General features: G+C 41.7%; 1 protein-coding gene across 9 annotated transcripts in view; it reads right to left on the reverse strand.

Annotated features, from left to right (window-relative positions):
* Window positions 1-3,602: 3,602 nt before the first annotated feature.
* Window positions 3,603-17,364, reverse strand: part of ADGRL3 (adhesion G protein-coupled receptor L3) — a 2,975,920-nt gene continuing 2,962,158 nt past the window's right edge. For 5 of the 9 annotated variants that reach the window (XM_068233819.1, XM_068233821.1, XM_068233820.1 and 2 more), the window contains one exon: window positions 3,603-4,814. In XM_068233819.1, the coding sequence (XP_068089920.1) occupies window positions 4,015-4,814 (800 nt within the window). In that variant the 3' untranslated portion in view covers window positions 3,603-4,014. The remainder of the gene's footprint in view (window positions 4,815-17,364) is intronic. The other 4 variants (XM_068233825.1, XM_068233822.1, XM_068233824.1 and 1 more) reach the window with 3 other exon arrangements.

A 17,364-nucleotide genomic window follows, 5' to 3' on the forward strand; every position in this document is an offset into this window, starting at 1 on the left:
TGGAGCCAAAAACAGCCAATCATGTTTCACCTATTGACTTCAATGTAAAACTTTTAAATACTGCCATTCTCACAGTATGAAAGCCAGAGGCCCCAAACTTGGCACAGATCATGACTGGATGACTGGAGTTAAAATTCTGAAAACTGGGCAGAGCTTGAAGAAGTCAATCAAATGTTACCTATTGCTATTCAATGGTAATATTAATATATTACCAATGAATAGCAATTGTTAACATTTGATTGGCTGCTTCAAACTGCTAATCACAGGGACTTCAAATTTGGTACAGTCGGTCATTAAATGACTGGGATTCAAATTATAAAAGTGGGTGGAGCCAAAAACAGCCAATAAGATTTTTTAACCGATTTCAATGGTAAAATTTGATCTGTTTTTATTTTCACAGTTTAAACCAGGTTCCCAACACTCTCTATACTGTCTATGCACAAGGGGCGATATCTGAAGTGTATTCAAGTTAACATCCTGTGGTTTCTTCAGAAATGACACCATCTAGTTATTTCACTTCAGCACTTTCTGTACAGAATAAAGACAAAGACAAACACTTATATAGCGCTTTTCTCCTGGCTGACTCAAAGCGCCAGAGCTGCAGCCACTAGGACGCGCTCTATAGGCAGTAGCAGTGTTAGGGAGACTTGCCTAAGGTCTCCTGCTGAATAGGTGCTAGCTTACTGAACAGGCAGAGCCGAGATTCGAACCCTAGTTTCCCATGTCAGAGGCATAGCCCTTAACCATTACACTATCCAGCCACTATAGAATAGCTTGCAATTAGCTTGGACAGAGAGAGAGAAACATGCGTTTACTTTTCTAAGCTGCAGTTACAGAGCAGAGGTTGCAAGCATAGGAGGGGAGACAGTTTGGCGAAGACTATCCACAAGATGCACCGGCAACATGGACACATTAGGTTTATGAAAAAAAATTCTGGTTTTTGTCCTCTAAACCTAGGTGCATCTTATGCTCAGGTGTGTCTTATGGTCCAAATAATAATAATAATAATAATAATAATGATACTAGTAGTAATTGCATATGGGCCCTTGAATCTACCAGCCTAATGTATGCCGCCTAAAAGCCCTTCCTCTCTTAGTTTTAACAATCCTCTGTGTGCAGTTCCTGTGGGTGCTTTCCTTAAACATACAAAAAGTAGAATCTTGCAAAAAAAAAAAAAAAAACACTTTTTATGATGTAAGTTTTACTTTTAAATTCAATATGTTCCTTTTTTATTAATAAGTGAACATTTGCTTTATAAAATCTAAGGGTGAATGGCAAACATAGGGCATTGTTTCTTGCTTGAGACAAAAACTTGTAAGACAAGCAAAATAAAAAGTTTAGATTATTTTTCACTAATTTAACAGGGACACAAACTTCAGAAAAAAAATCGGTACATCACATAAAATCTTTAAATTTTCTGCCATTCATTTTCTTGAATAGTTGGTATAGTTGGTTAATATAGCAAAAACACAAATATATGAAATTAGCATGTGATTTAAAATCATTTATTATTACTTTTATTGTAGTTTTGTTGAATTAGGACGTTTTTGTTTTCCACAAAGAAGTATAAACCAATCTAGAGTCATGAACAGAATAATTGTTACATTTGTTGCAAACCATTGTGTTCATTGTACTCAGTCTAAGCCAAGAAAGGTGAATACTGAATTTAGCATACATTGTTGTTTTTTTTTATATCAATGGTACCAAACAGCTGGAAATCAGATTGTATTGCAACAATAAGGGCCCATTCACACTTGAAAAGTGGCAAAATGGTAGCACCATTTTGTGCGGGTGATTTTACCATGATTATCGCAGTAAAATCACTGTTCAAATTCACGGTTTTTGCAATCGTGATTAGCACTTTAAAAGCATACTGATCGCAATTGCTCTCCAAACGCGGAAAAATGCTGCATGCAAAGCATTTGCGATTGCCCGCGATTGACAGCAATCGCAACAGTGAGTGCCATATAGTTACAATCGGTAAATGGACGCTAATCGCCCTTGTGTGAATGGGCACTAAAGCATAGCATGGCATTGTGATCTGTTTACTATAATAACTACAGGATCTTCTAAAAAAATTAGCATATTGTGATAAAGTTCATTATTTTCTGTAATGTACTGATAAACATCAGACTTTCATATATTTTAGATTCATTTACACACAACTGAAGTAGTTCAAGCCTTTTATTGTTTTAATATTGATAATTTTGGCATACAGCTCATGAAAACCCAAATTTCCTATCTCAAAAAATTAGCATATTTCATCCGACCAATAAAAGAAAAGTGTTTTTAAAACAAAAAAAGTCAACCTTCAAATAATTATGTTCAGTTATGCACTCAATACTTAGTCAGGATTCCTTTGGCAGAAATGACTGCTTCAATGCGGCGTGGCATGGAGGCAATCAGCCTGTGGCACTGCTCAGGTGTTATGGAGGCCCAGGATGCTTCAATAGCGGCCTTAAGCTCATCCAGAGTGTTGGGTCTTGCGTCTCTCAACTTTCTCTTCACAATATTCCACAGATTCTCTATGGGGTTCAGATCAGGAGAGTTGGCAGGCCAATTGAGCACAGTCATACCATGTTCAGTAAACCATTTACCAGTGGTTTTGGCACTGTGAGCAGGTGCCAGGTCGTGCTGAAAAATGAAATCTTCATCTCCATAAAGCTTTTCAGCAGATGGAAGCATGAAGTGCTCCAAAATCTCCTGATAGCTAGCTGCATTGACCCTGCCCTTGGTAAAACACAGTGGACCAACACCAGCAGCTGACATGGCACCCCAGACCATCACTGACTGTGGGTACTTGACACTGGACTTCAGGCATTTTGGCATTTCCCTCTCCCCAGTCTTCCTCCAGACTCTGGCAACTTGATTTCCGAATGACATGCAAAAGTTGCATTCATCGGAAAAAAGTACTCTGGACCACTGAGCAACAGTCCAGTGCTCTTTCTCTGTAGCCCAGGTCAGGCGCTTCTGCCACTGTTTCTGGTTCAAAAGTGGGATCATGCTTCCATCTGCTGAAAAGCTTTATGGAGATGAAGATTTCATTTTTCAGCACGACCTGGCACCTGCTCACAGTGCCAAAACCACTGGTAAATGGTTTACTGACCATGGTATGACTGTGCTCAATTGGCCTGCCAACTCTCCTGACCTGAACCCCATAGAGAATCTGTGGGATATTGTGAAGAGAAAGTTGAGACACAAGACCCAACACTCTGGATGAGCTTAAGGCCGCTATTGAAGCATCCTGGGCCTCCATAACACCTGAGCAGTGCCACAGGCTGATTGCCTCGATGCCATGCCGCATTGAAGCAGTCATTTCTGCAAAAGGATTCCTGACCAAGTATTGAGTGCATAACTGAACATAATTATTTGAAAGTTGACTTTTTTGTTTTAAAAACACTTTTCTTTTATTGGTCGGATGAAATATGCAAATTTTTTGAGATAGGAAATGTGGGTTTTCATGAGCTGTATGCCAAAATTATCAATATTAAAACAATAAAAGGCTTGAACTACTTCAGTTGTGTGTAAATAAATCTAAAGTATATGAAAGTCTGATGTTTATCAGTACATTACAGAAAATAATGAACTTTATCACAATATGCTAATTTTTTGAGAAGATCCTGTACATTTGAAAATTTCTGTTGAATGCTAAATGCAGTATGCACAAGTGTCTAACAACCAGAACCCATGTTGTCCAAACCTGCAGTTTGGCAGCCAGCTTTCATTACTATCCTTGTAAAAAAAGAAACGTTATCCAGTTCCTTTATATAGCTAATTAAAGAAGGCCACAAAGAGTGCCATTATCTGTTTTGATTCATTAACATAATGAAGTCTTTTTTGAGGAATGAGAAACAGAACAAAATAAGAGCATTACAGTGGTATCCTGTACATAGGACTAAAAATGCCAGTTTAAAAAAATGTCTTACAGCATAAAGATTTAGGAGCACACACAATAGTATTTCTTATAGTAAATCATAAAACAGTTTGTTAACATTATTTCCCCTTATAAATGTTCTATAGACTTGTGACAAGGTGAGCTGGTTCTTTGCAGTTTTCTTCAGTGGGAGATTCATCTTTGTTTGGTGGCAAAATGAATCCATCACTGCTTCCTCTTCCTAAAGGATAGTAAGTGTGAAGCTGATGGATGTTATTCCGAGTGCCCAAATTTGGCATGCTTTTGTAGTATAAATCATCTGTATCTCTAGGTTTTGCCGGAGAGGAGTCAGTCTGAGTGGTAGCAGTAATGCTTCCTGTTGTAGCGATACCAGTTAATGTAGGCATGCTGGTATAGAGAGAATCTTTGTTTGGTGATTGCATTGCTTCAGTGTGCTCATTATTTAACAAGGGGAAAAAACTTTTACCATTGTCTGGTGGAATCTTTTTCCTGGCATAATGATGAGGCTGGTGGCTGTCTGCAGGGTAGATACTTGGGGGCAGCAATGGAGCATCAGATTCCTCATGTATAAGTTCTAGACCCATTATCTCATCATTGGTAAAGGATGTGGCATCATCAAGAACAATTGTTTCATCTTCTTTCATATTATTTATGTTATTTATCAACTTATTCACCAAGTTTCGACTTTGTTCACATGGGTGCTCATGGTTGTTCATATAAGAAGGTATATAGTTAGAGGTAAGTTCTTTCAAAATTTTTTTCTCCAATGAAGTCTCTTTATGGTTAAAGCCACGGTCAATTATTTTAACACAGTCGGTGAGATATCCACCACTTGCAACGCTATAACGGTTCCCATGGTTACCATTCAGTGGTAGAGTATCCATGACACTTGTATCCCTGGCATTGTTCAGAAGTCCCTCTGAAAAAGAAGTAAAAATAAAAAGAGATTATTAAAATCATAAAACAAAATGTATTTGATCAGTCTGTTTTGTTAATGCTCCTTTAAGAATGCATTTATTTGGTACATAAGTGACTTATAATAATGGTTAAAAGTAAAAGTTCCTGAACAAGAGTTGAAAGTAATTCATCAAACCTACGCAATGTGAGAATAGGTTAAAAAATGGAAGAAAAGCATAATGGCTAATTGGTTAGCACTATGACCTTTCAGCTCTAAAGATATATTCATTCATCAAGCCTCTGATCATTCTTGCTGTACAGCCACCCTCCATCTTCTGTACCCACCTTAATGCAGACAACAAAGTATTTTCAGAAAATTCCTTCACCCTTAAATGCTATGAGAAGCTGCCTGTTTCTTCGCCCCCTAAGGGGCTTGCATAGAAATTCTACTTTTTTTCGTTGAAAAAAACAAATCCCTTTGAGTTCAACTGAAGAATCAACAATTATTATCTCATTGCTTACTTGCTTTTATGTGCAAATAAAACAGCCATTCCATATTGTGTCTGACTTCAGATCACGCACATCAAATTTTGCTGCCGGTCAAAGAATTTGTGTGTTGTTGAAAGTGATTAGCAATGACTCTAGCTATGTGCAACTTATTAATCATGCAGCAAAATGGGAGGTGAACACAAAAGCAGGACGCAATCTGCGATACTCACAGAGGGACAGAGAGAGAAAGTGAATAATTGTCTGATTATGCACTTAATAAGTATGATACATCTGTTCTGTCATGTGGGTTTGTCCTTTGATCCCACCAGGCATTTTGACCTCATTGGAACTTTAGTGGATGTGAACAGGTTCACACATAATGTTATGCTCAAAAAAGCATTTTTCTAAAATTGATGGCAATGGTTTTTGGGCCTGTTCATGCCCACCAGGGAAGGCCGACATGCCTGATGGCATCCTCACATCTACAAATTGGATTAGAGTTAGATCAATTACAAGAGATGGGTGGCGTGGTATGGGGGGGAAATGTGCGTGTGCCCAGGTTTACCAATATGTTCTTTTACCTGGTTCAAGCCCGTACACAAAGGCAGCCCTTTGTTAAGATGTGGAGTCCTGTATTTGGTTCTTGTGCTTACTTGTCCGCAATCTTGAAGAAATTTGAAAATTGAAGAATAAAAGACTGACTGTTAATTTAAAACCCTGTTATTTTTTGTGGATTGTATATGACATTGTATGAGGGGTGGAACTATACTATTGCATTTTAAGTGATCTTGTATTGTTCAAGCCCGTACACGCCTGTCGAAAGATGGTGGAGAGAGATCTTACACGTCTCAGGGATGTTGGTGGGACTCGGAGGCCCCAAAATGTGTCCTCGGAGAGAGGGCTGCAATTGCCTCCCTAAAGGCTAATAAAAATAACTTTAGGAATGCCAACAAGGGGGAAGCAGTTGCCAACATTGCCAACAAGGAAGAAGCAGTTGTGGTACTCAACCCGGAGAATTACAAGAAGGAAGCTATGTGGCAACTTTCCTATGAAGATACCGCTTCAATACAATCTTAATCGCTATAGCGACTACAATTTGGTTTTGAAATATTTCATCATAGAGGCAGTATGTTTTGTCCCATAATTATTTTTTGTTTAATGGGGAATTTTTCTTATCTATATATTAGATATCTATATCTTGGATTTTGGGAAGAAATCAAATTTTTCTTGGGTGAGAATGTTTTTTTAGATTTTATATGTTGGTACAGTTGCTATATCGATGATTTGGTGATGATTTGGTGATGATTTGGAGAGGCTCAACCATGCAGTTTGAGAATTTTGTTTCGTATTTGAATGCTAACAATATTAATCTCTACTTTACCTGTTCCAACCATCCTACTTCTATGGTTTTTCTGGATCTACAGTTGGAAGGATCATTGAGAATAGTGAGGAAATGTTCTCACTATGACCACTTGCTTGATGAAATAAAATAAATAAAATAAAAAAAATACACATATTTATTACAAAAAATAAGATAAATATTAGTGGAAAAAAAAAACATCCGAGGGGTGATCAGTCCCCACCAACAGAGCAGTCCCCACCAACAGAAAGCTCTGCTACGGTGACATCAGTGATGGGAGCCGGTTCTCATAGTTTCGGGCAGCAGTGGATGGTGGCGTGGGAGCGATCCGTGCTTATGGGGCTAGAGGAAGTCCCAGGTATGTATAAAATCTTTCCTTTAGTTTGTCTCTGGTTCCCTTTAAACAATATATCAACTGTGGCACCAGGGGCATGGTATACCTTATTAGTTGTGGTTTATGTAAAAAAACAATCTGTTGGTTGCACCACTAGACCTTTGAGGGCTAGAATTGCTGAATACTACTGTGGTGCTGCCAACATTAATTGCCTTAACCCATCTAATGTAGCTAAACATTTTCATCATGCCATGCCGGTGACCTTACTCACTTTTCCTTCCAAGGCCTAGAAAGGGTTTATTTGGATAGTAGGGGGTGGTGATTTAAAGAAATAACTTGGAACGTGAGGTACGTTGGATTTTCAATATAGGTACTAGGGAGCCTAAGGGACTTAATTATAGGTGGGTTGTCAATATTTGTGTTTAGGTATTCATTTGAGCCTATTGTTGGGTCAGTTTGCCCTGGTCGAATAGATTAACTAGATATCCCTCACAGTGTATAAGAATTCCCTGTGGGCCATATATACATCTATGTAGTTGACAGCTGTTATAGAGTCTATGACATATTTATAGATTGCCGTTTTGTTCCCTCCTCCTTTTCCCTTTGTTTGTGTTTAACTAGGGGAAATAGTGCTTCAGGAATCCTTTGAGTAATAATTGTTTGTATTTATTCACTGTGACTTGAGTCAGCCGCTTTTCCACCATGGGTTATTGCCCTTTAAGAATGTTTTTAGGTGTGATGGGAAGGGGAGGGGTCTCTTGGTTTTTAAGGACTATTGGCTAAGACTAAGGATCCAGTGGGGTCGGAAAAGCATCAGCTTGAATGCTGCCATACTTTTTGCTAATTTTTTATTGATGATTTAATAAAAAGAAACTGACTTTTATCATATGTAAGGAGTGCTGAAGTTTTTGATTATCAGCAAAATGGGAGTATTTGGATAATCTGCCCTTCAGAAACTCTTTACTTGGAGGATGCCATTAACCCCACCACAAACAACCAATAGGACAACAACCAGGACGGCTGTCATGCTGACAATTTGGGGGCAGAGTGAACTCACACTGATGGAAAGACACTTTTAGTTGTAGCCAAATATCCTTCAAGCAGTAGTAGGTGATACCAGTCTCGGATTTACCTCACAGAAGCCTATAGGCAAAGATATCCTGGCACCTTAGACTTCGCCCTCCATGAACCTACACACCCCCACCGGACCGCACCGCCTACAGTGCCTTATGGTAAATCCGGCCCTGTGAGTAACCTTTCATTTACACTCATCTCCGGACTCAGGGAAGGCAGGCATTTGGGAAGGGGAGTGAGCCACCTTTCCATTATCATGCACCTGTAGGCATGTGCGTACAGTGCCTTATGGTAAATCCGGCCCTGGGTGATACTAGGTTGTAAATAACCGTTTCTTCCTTTTAGGAGTAGCTAGTTGGAGACTGTCCGCTCCATTCAACCGGACATTGGTGGCAGTGAATTTACCCGATTTACAGTGCAAAATCGATATTTGTAGTTTACCGATTGTACATACAATCGTGATTGTACATGTATGGGCACCTCCAACCAATCTTAACCGTTTACTACGCACACAGTGAATTTGCCTCCAGAATTCTCTAGTGCATGAGACCTGCATGGCAACAGTGGCCTAGTAATACGGGATTGGTGAGTGATTGTCACATTACATATTGTCGGCAGCTGCGCGATCAATCTTTATTGTCAGTCTTTTCACCGAGCAGATTAGACAGGATTGGCACACTCTGTCACATTAACCTTCTTCTCCTGACGATCCAGCAACCGGTCTTTGTTGTCCGTCTGCTCACCGTACTTCCTGCGTACGCTAACAGGAGCAGATTAGACGGGATTGCAGGGCTGGATTGTCACACTACCCTTTTCTGCTGTGTACAAAAACTGTAAGTATATTCTATGGTCAGCCACTCCCATTTAATAGTTTGCTACTAGTGCATATGCAGAGCTTCTGGATTGGATTCAAGGAGCGTTTATTGTCTCTAGGAGGGCTCAGCTTATCTCTGTTGTTACCCAATCAGTGATGCGCTGATCTACCTTTTTTGCATGTTGAGCTCTTAGGCTCCCTGCACACTGCACATCTGTTTTGCGATTTCGATTCCAATTCCGTTTTTTCGATTCCGATTTGCAATTCCAATTTTCCCTGAATGCAATCAACAGAAAAATGGAGGAAAAACGCAGCACGCAGTAACGATTAAAAATCGGAATCGGATGTAAAAAACGATTAAAAATCGGAATCGCATGCAGTGTGCAGGGAGCCTTACTTCGTGTTGCCCCCAGGTTATGCATATGCATGGGTTTTTTTTTTTCATCAATCAAAAGTTTTATTTTGTATAAACGACATTACAAAGCAAGTGCAGTTGACAGTATGTACAGGGAAACAAGCATGTACATTTAAGTTGTGGAGATTAGATAGATTAGCAATATACTTATGCAAGGTAGTAGTGGATAACAAAGTTCTAATTTAGAAAGGAGCCATCGTAGTCCAGTAGCATTAAATATTGTTAGACCATCTGTCCCATACTTTATTAAACTTGGATGGGCAGTTTCTATGTGCATATATGAGCTTTTTGTATGGAAGGCTGTTTCTGACTTTGGTTTTCCAAATGGCTAGGGTTGGGAGTGTAGGGGATAACCATCTGTAGGTGATGCATTGTTTTGCTATAAAGAGTGTTTCGATTAGAAAGACTTTGTCGAATTTAGAGACATCTTCATCTACTAAGTTAAGGAGACATAATTTAATGTCCAGAGCGGCAGGTGAGCCCATGACATCATGTAGAAAGTTTACCGTTTGTTTCCAGAAGTCCAATATTGGAGGACAGGACCAGATAAGGTGGAGAAATGAAGGGTTAAGTCATGAACATTTGGGGCAAGTGGAGGGGTTGGAGGTAGAGAATTTGGCGATTCGGGCGGGGGTGAGATAACTTTGATGCAGTGTATATAATTGAGTTAACCTCTCCTTTATACAGGGGGATACTAGTCGTGGGGTTAGTAGGCAGTCTTCCCATTCATCCTCGTCTAGTTGTACCCCGATCTGTGTCCATTTTTTAAGGGAGCGGGTCAACACAGGAGCAGATTGGTGTTCAAGTAAGAGGGAATATAGTGATCCAATGTGGTGTTGCATAGGGCCATCTTTAAGAAATTCCTCTATAAGTGATACTCCAGTGGTAGGGAGGCCAAAGGGAAATTGCGCTTTTAGTGCGTGTTTGAGCTGTAGGTATAAAAATTGAAAAATAGGAGGGAGGAGAAATCGGTTTTGTAAAATTGAGAAGGGGAGCATTACAGTGTTGTGGAATACTTGTCCCAAGTAAAGAATACCTGTGTCTGCCCATATTGAGGAGTTGGGAAGAGAATAGAGTTCTGGAAGCAAAGGGTTTTGCCAGAGAGGGGTATGGTATTCCAGCATTTTGGAAGGAATTATTTTATTGGAGTTTTCCCAAATTTTAGTGGCTTGTGACAGAATTGTATTCTTTATACCAGGTGCGGTTAGAGTGCCCTTCAAAAGGGCAAAAGGTAGGTTTTTGGCCCGATCTTTGGCTGAGTATCCCAATAGTTCTGGGGTTTGTAGGGAGTCGGTGGTAAACCAGTGTGCCAATTGTTCCAGTTGTGCTGCAAGGTAATATAAGTGTGCGTCAGGAAGGGCCAAGCCTCCTGATGCCGTGGGGCATTGTAGTATATCGAATTTGAGTTTAGCTCTGGATTTACCCCATGTAATAGAAAGTAGTAACGACTGCAGTTTTTTGAAAAAGGATTTAGGGATATAGGAAGGCGAGTTATGGATTATGTAGAGGATTTTGGGGAACAGTACCATTTTGATGAGATTTACTCTGCCTGCTACAGAGAGTGGGAGTTTAGTCCATGAGGAAAGCTTAGATTGTGTGTATGCTATTAGTGGGGTTACATTGTTTTCAAAGTAGTCCTTAGGGGTAGCAGTGACGTTGACTCCCAGGTATTTGAATTTGGAGGTTATTTGTAAAGGACATGGAAGAGAAAGGGGGGATACCTGCGGGTTATCTAGGCCAAGTATGGCAGACTTGCTCCAGTTCACCGATATGCCCGAGTATTCGCCCATTTCACAAATGAGGTCGTGTAATCTCTTCAAGGAGGAGTGCGGGTTGGCTAGATATAGGATCATATCGTCCGCATATTGGCTGAGCTTTTCTTCAACTCCTCCAATATGTAGACCTACAATTTCAGGGTCAGCTCGTATCTTACATGCAAGGGGTTCGCATATGCATGTTTTTAATTTAGTTAGAGGTGGGACCCCTTCCACAGAGGATGACCTCATTGTGGTGGGAGGGTCAAGTACTTGATAATTTTAATGCAAGCTATTATGGAAACCAATATCCTCCAATGGCATTTGATTTGAATGCAGGGTTTGCATGTTGTCTATTAGTAAGCTCTGCACACTCATGCAGGTAGTCATTTGGATGCTGTTTGTCTTAAGTAGCGCTGCCCTTTTCCACTGTGTACATAAACTGTAAGTATATTCTACGGTTCTCTGCTCCCATTTAATAGTTAGCTCCGGATAAAAGCTGAATGAGTTTAATCCAGATTTCATCCAGATAATTAGTGCAGCTGATGTGGCTAATGGGGGGGGGGGGCTAAACTTACCCAGAAGAAGTCTTCTTTAACCCGCCCCACGTTGCATCTCATGCCGCATTCCAAGCCGTGCCACGTGACTACTACGCTTCCTCCTTCAACCCCGAAGGAGGAAACGCGGTAGTCACATGAACGCAGCTTGGAATGCAGCGTGGGACGCGCCGTGGGATGGATTAAAGCAGACGGCAGCTGGGTAAGTTTAACTCACCCACCCGCTCAAGTGCATTTATTATCCAGATGAATTCCGAATGAAACCCATTCAGAAATCATCCGGAGCTCATCCCTGGCTACTAGTGCATATGCAGAGCTTCTGGTTTGGAGCTTCAAGGTGCGTTTCGTTGTCTCTGGAGGGGCTCAGCGCTTCTCTGTTGGTACCCAATGAAAGGCGGTCTGGTGATGCGCTGATCTTACTTTTTTTTTTTTTTTTTGCATGTTTGAACCCTTGAGAAGCTGACTAAATTTATTTGACTAAATTTATGGAGAGAATGTTGATTTTCGGATGTGACTTGATCGTCATAAGCAAACCTAAGATGAGCTCGTCATCTGGCACCACTTTTCTTTCTGGTAAGACCATGTCCAGATTTAACAAGCTATTGAAAGAAATACACCTTTGCAGATTGTTGGAGATACCTCCATCCTCTTGACAAAGACTTTACATATTATTCATAGGTGCATAATGTGTATACATGATTAGATTGTATATGGATAGATCAGTTTTATTTGGACCTTTGTAGTCTAGGCCCATATTGAAAACTTCATGGTATCAGACCACACTAGCGTATTAACAGTGGCGTCGCTAGGGCCTTTGATCCAGAGCACCGCCCCCGAACCTGTTGCCATGGTGCCCCGGATCAGACTGAGCGGCAGGAGGGGGCACTGGGCGGAGCGGGTGTGTGTGTGTGCGTGTGTTAAGAACTCACCTTCCGTTCCGATCCCCACAGGCGTAGCCTTCATCTTCTTCCTACTTCCTCCCCCGGAGTGCCTTACTCGGGTCATCTATCTATCTAACCTATACTGGGGGCATCTATCTATCTAACCTATACTTGAGGCATCTATCTATCTAACCTATACTGGGGGCACCTACCTATCTAACCTACACTGGAGGCACCTACCTATCTAACCTATACTGAGGTAACCTACCTATCTACCCTATACTGGGGGAACATACCTATCTAACCTATACTGGGGGCATCTATCTATCTAACCTGTACTGGGGGCACCTACCTATCTAACCTATACTGGGGGCACCTACCTATCTAACCTATACTGGAGGCACCTACCTATCTAACCTATATTGGGGGCACCTACTTATCTACAGCCAAGTAAAGCCCCAGGGCCCCAGCCCAGCAAAGCACAGTTCCCAGCAAAGCAAACCCACCAGCCTAGCAAAGCCTCCTGGTCCCAGCCCAGCAAAGCATACAGGCAAGCAAAGCCTAGTAAAGCTCCCAGCTCAGCAAACCCCTCCAAAATCCCCACAGCAAATTGCCTAGCCCAGCAAAGCCCCTCACCTAGCAAAAGCCAGGTTGGTTCAACATCACCGCCAGCCAAGCTGGCACAGTAATGCCAGCACAGCATCACCACCAGCCAGGCCAGCAGAGCATAGCATAGCATAACTAGAGATGAGCGTAATGACCTAATTACGATTTCACGAAATTTCGCGTAATTACTGTAATAACGATTATGGCAGTAAGTGCATAATCGTAATGAAGAAGGATTTCGTGAAATTTCGCGTAACCGTAATTTTCGCATATTTTTCACATTACAGTGGGTGTCGCGAAATTACGTTTGCCTTGCATGCAACCGTTTGTAAGCGTAGTTACATAACGTAATTTCGCAATAGTTCATATTACTGTAAGCGTTAATTTTCGCTTAGTTTTCGCGTTACGGTGGGTATCGCGAAATTACGTTTGCCTTGCATGCAACCGTTTTAAGCGTAGTTACGTAACGTAAATTCGCGATAGTTCTTATTACTCTCATTGATCACAGTGTAATGTAAGCGTTCGTATGCGAAAATTTGTTAGCGTTCGTCTGACTACTGTTGATTCGCTTCTGATTGGCTAATGCGAACAAAAACAGGAAGTTGAGCAATCTCATAGGGGAAGTGGCTGCCTGCACGTGCTACAGCACAAGCGAGGACAGGAGACTGAGCTGAGCAGTGTGTGTCACAGACTGAGACAGAGATGCCTCCCAGAATCCCTCCAGGCATGAAGGAAATGCTTATTACGGTAATGCATCAAACACATTGTATATCATTTTTTAAACTGTTTTTGTGAATGTCTTTACCATCTAAAAGGCTCACAGGTTTTACAGAGGGTTTGTATTGTAGCATTGTTACCTTCAGGCTAGCTTCACATATAATATAACATAGTGTTTGCCGCAGGTGCGTTTGTGTTAGGGTAATGTGTTTTTACTGTTTTTTTTGGTGTGTTTGGGTGTTGCGTTTTTTTATATGCAGGTGCCTTTTTCATGCTTACTGCGTGTGTTTGTATGCATTTGCGGTTCGCGTATGTGTTTGCATTTTTTTTTTAGTATATGAAAAATGGTTGGGAAAACAGCAGAAAGCGGAAAAACATCAGAGATCTTTAACCGGTTCAGCACTGCAGTGCCGAAAATCTCATGCATTCGAGCAACGTTCATCTCCCATTCATTAGTCTATAACTTTATTGCTACTTATCACAATGAATTGATCTATATCTTGTTTTTTCCGCCACCAATTAGGCTTTCTTTGGGGGGTACATTTTGCTAAGAGCCACTTTACTGTAAATGCATTTCAACAGGAAGAATAATAGAAAAACGGAAAAAATTCATTGTTTCTCATTTTTTGCCCATTATAGTTTGAAATTAATATACGCTACCGTAATTAAAACGCATGTATTTTATTTGCCCATCTGTCCCGGTTATTACACCATTTAAACAATGTCCCTATCACAATTTATGGTGCCGATATTTCATTTAGAAATAAAGGTGCATTTTTTCAATTTGTGTCCATCACTATTTATAAGCTTATAACTTTAAATAATATAATAACATATTCTCTTGACATGCATAATTAAAAAGTTCAGACCCTTGGGTAACTATTTATGTTGTTTTTTTTAAAAAAAACCGCATAAGCGTTGTTTACATGCATTTTTCCCTGCAAGCGTTTTTGCCATGTGGCGCGGCCTCAGTGGTGTATCAATAGGGGTGCAGAGGTTGCGACTGTCCGATCGCATCGCGGCCCTTGGTCCATATGAGCCCCGAGCGGCCCTCCATCAAGCATAATATTAGCTCTCTTTTGGTCCTGTGCTGTTAATTATCACTTCTATAGATCCTTTATAGTAGTAATTATTAACAAACCATCCCCTACTTGCTCCTCTGACACTGCGGTTATATTTGTTATGTATATAGTGCTTGGGGGGGCCCCCGCATAAAATTTGCCCCGGAGCCCATAGCTCCTTAGGCTTAGCTAAGCCACTGGTTACCTTGATTGATATACAGTTTTGTTAACCACCCTGGCGTTTAATATTGCGGCAATTTTTTATTTTTTAACAAATTTTTTTTTTTCTACTAACAGAATACTTCAGGGGGGTGGGGGGAAAATGAGTTGAACTTATGCGGGGCTTCTAATGGTCAGCCGCAAACATCCTGTGCCCGCACAGCAACTCACCGCCGCTCCGGTCCCCGCTTCCGGTTCACTTCTGGAATTTCCGACTGAAAACCACTGACCATACTGGTCCTGTGCAGTACGCTCCTAGTGACATCAGCTGTAGTGAGGACATGGCAGCGCAGAGACAGTGCTTTTCAGTCTGAAATGCCAGAAGTGAACCAGAGGCGGGGCCGGAGCATCGGTGAGTGGCTGCACTGGCACAGGATGTCTGCAGGGGACCATTAGAAGCCCCGGGTAAGTTCAACTCATATTCCCCCGACCCCATACAGTATGCCTTCGAGCGTTTCTTTATCTTGCAAGCATTTTTGTAGACCACTTGCAAGTTGCAGGCAGCCCTGAAAACTGTCCATCACCAGCATGCGTACAGTATAAAAAAATGTAAGCAATTTCCATACATTTTGTTGTTATTGTGGACTATGAGCCCTGCATGAAAATGAAATTTGGACTAACTTGGGGTTTCCTCCTGCCCCCCCCCCCCCCCCCAGCCAGCGAGGTTCCCCAGAATCCTCATGGTCCCCCTTCAGTGTTCCTGTCCCCCGTAACTTTGACCATGCAAGTGCAGTTCTCTATGTTGCGCATGCGCAGTTCTGTGAGACTGAACCATGCATGTGTGGGACTCTTACATTGCACAGTATGAAGAAACACAGCATGTGTGATGGGAGCGCACGCGGGCGACTTCAGCTAAAGTTGCCGGGAACAGGACCACAGAGTGTACCAGGATGGTGCATGAGGACCTCGCGGGCTAGAGGGGGCTGGAGGAAATTGCTCATGGTCCCTTTAACTGCGATCAGGGCGTTCAGCCATCAGGGGACAGTGGTGGTGGAGGAGGGGCTGCCTGACTGCAGAAGGTAAAGGAGTGGCGGACAGGAAGGGAGGGGGGACAGGATGCTTACTAGGGGCCTGCCTGAGCCCACTAACGCAGTTTGGCTCAGTTGTACGCAGTTGTGTCCGCTTTTCAGCATCTGTAACATTGATGTTTCTGAAAAGGGGACACAACTGCGCACAACTGTTAGTGGGCTCAGTCCCAGTCTGGGTACACCTCTCTGGCTAACCTATATGGGGGGCAACTGTACGTAGGTACTATATCAATGTCAACTCTGTACCTGGTTAACCAATCCTGGGGGCACCTACCTGGTTAACTTATACTTGGAGCAACTATACCTGGCTTCTATAGTCGGACCACCTTTACCTGTCTTCCTTTACTGCGGTCAGCTATACCTAGCTACCTGTACTGGCGGCACCTTTAGCTGGCCACCTATACTGGGGCATCTATACCTGGCTAGCTGCCTACTTATACTGAGGGTGTTTTCTTTTTTGTTGTCATGCATGGTATTTATAACATTATGTGAAAATTGTGATTATTCCAAATTGAGGGGTGGGGGTCTATTCTCACAAGTTTGCCTCAGGCAGTAAAAAGTGTACAACCGGCCCTGTCTGCCATGCAACTGGCGATTACATTTTCTCAGACAGAGTGTGAAAATCTACTATACAGTTAAATATATAGTATAATAGCACACATTGTACAAACAGTGTACTTTGCGTTATGTAAGTGCCAAGAGAAATTACTATGCAGAACCAGAACGGTATCATCCACAGGGCAAACCTAGGCAGTTGCATAACTTGCATAAGACCTGGAGACAGCCTAGGGGCCCAGTGGCTGATAGCACCCACTTAATCCTGCTAAAAGAAATCCCGGTGCTCATCAACGCTGATATCTTGTCTAGGGCATTATGCCATCTTAATCCTTTTCGGCACATTACTGAGTGTAAACAGCCCCCTAGATTTATAAGGGCACTTGGGCCATGCAGAATTATGGATGTAATGGACAGTTATGTACTGTATGTGTAGCAGAGCAGTGACAGAGTGGCTGTTTTCAAAATACGTTTTGTTGTTATCAGAAATTGAAGCAAAATTGTTGCAAAATGCACAGCAAGCCAACATGATTTTGCATGCAGGAGTAGTTGTTGGCCACGGAGGCAGCGCTCAAGATCAACAAAAGGTGGTACTGGATGGGTTTAGGGATGAATGCAGCTCTCAAAGGTGTGTTGCAATGAGATTACCGCTGGTATGCCAAATGATGTAAGACTAGAGCTAGTAGGGTGATAGCAGTAGCAATTCGT

Source organism: Hyperolius riggenbachi, chromosome 1 (assembly GCF_040937935.1).
Source record: "Hyperolius riggenbachi isolate aHypRig1 chromosome 1, aHypRig1.pri, whole genome shotgun sequence".
Lineage (NCBI taxonomy): Eukaryota > Metazoa > Chordata > Amphibia > Anura > Hyperoliidae > Hyperolius > Hyperolius riggenbachi.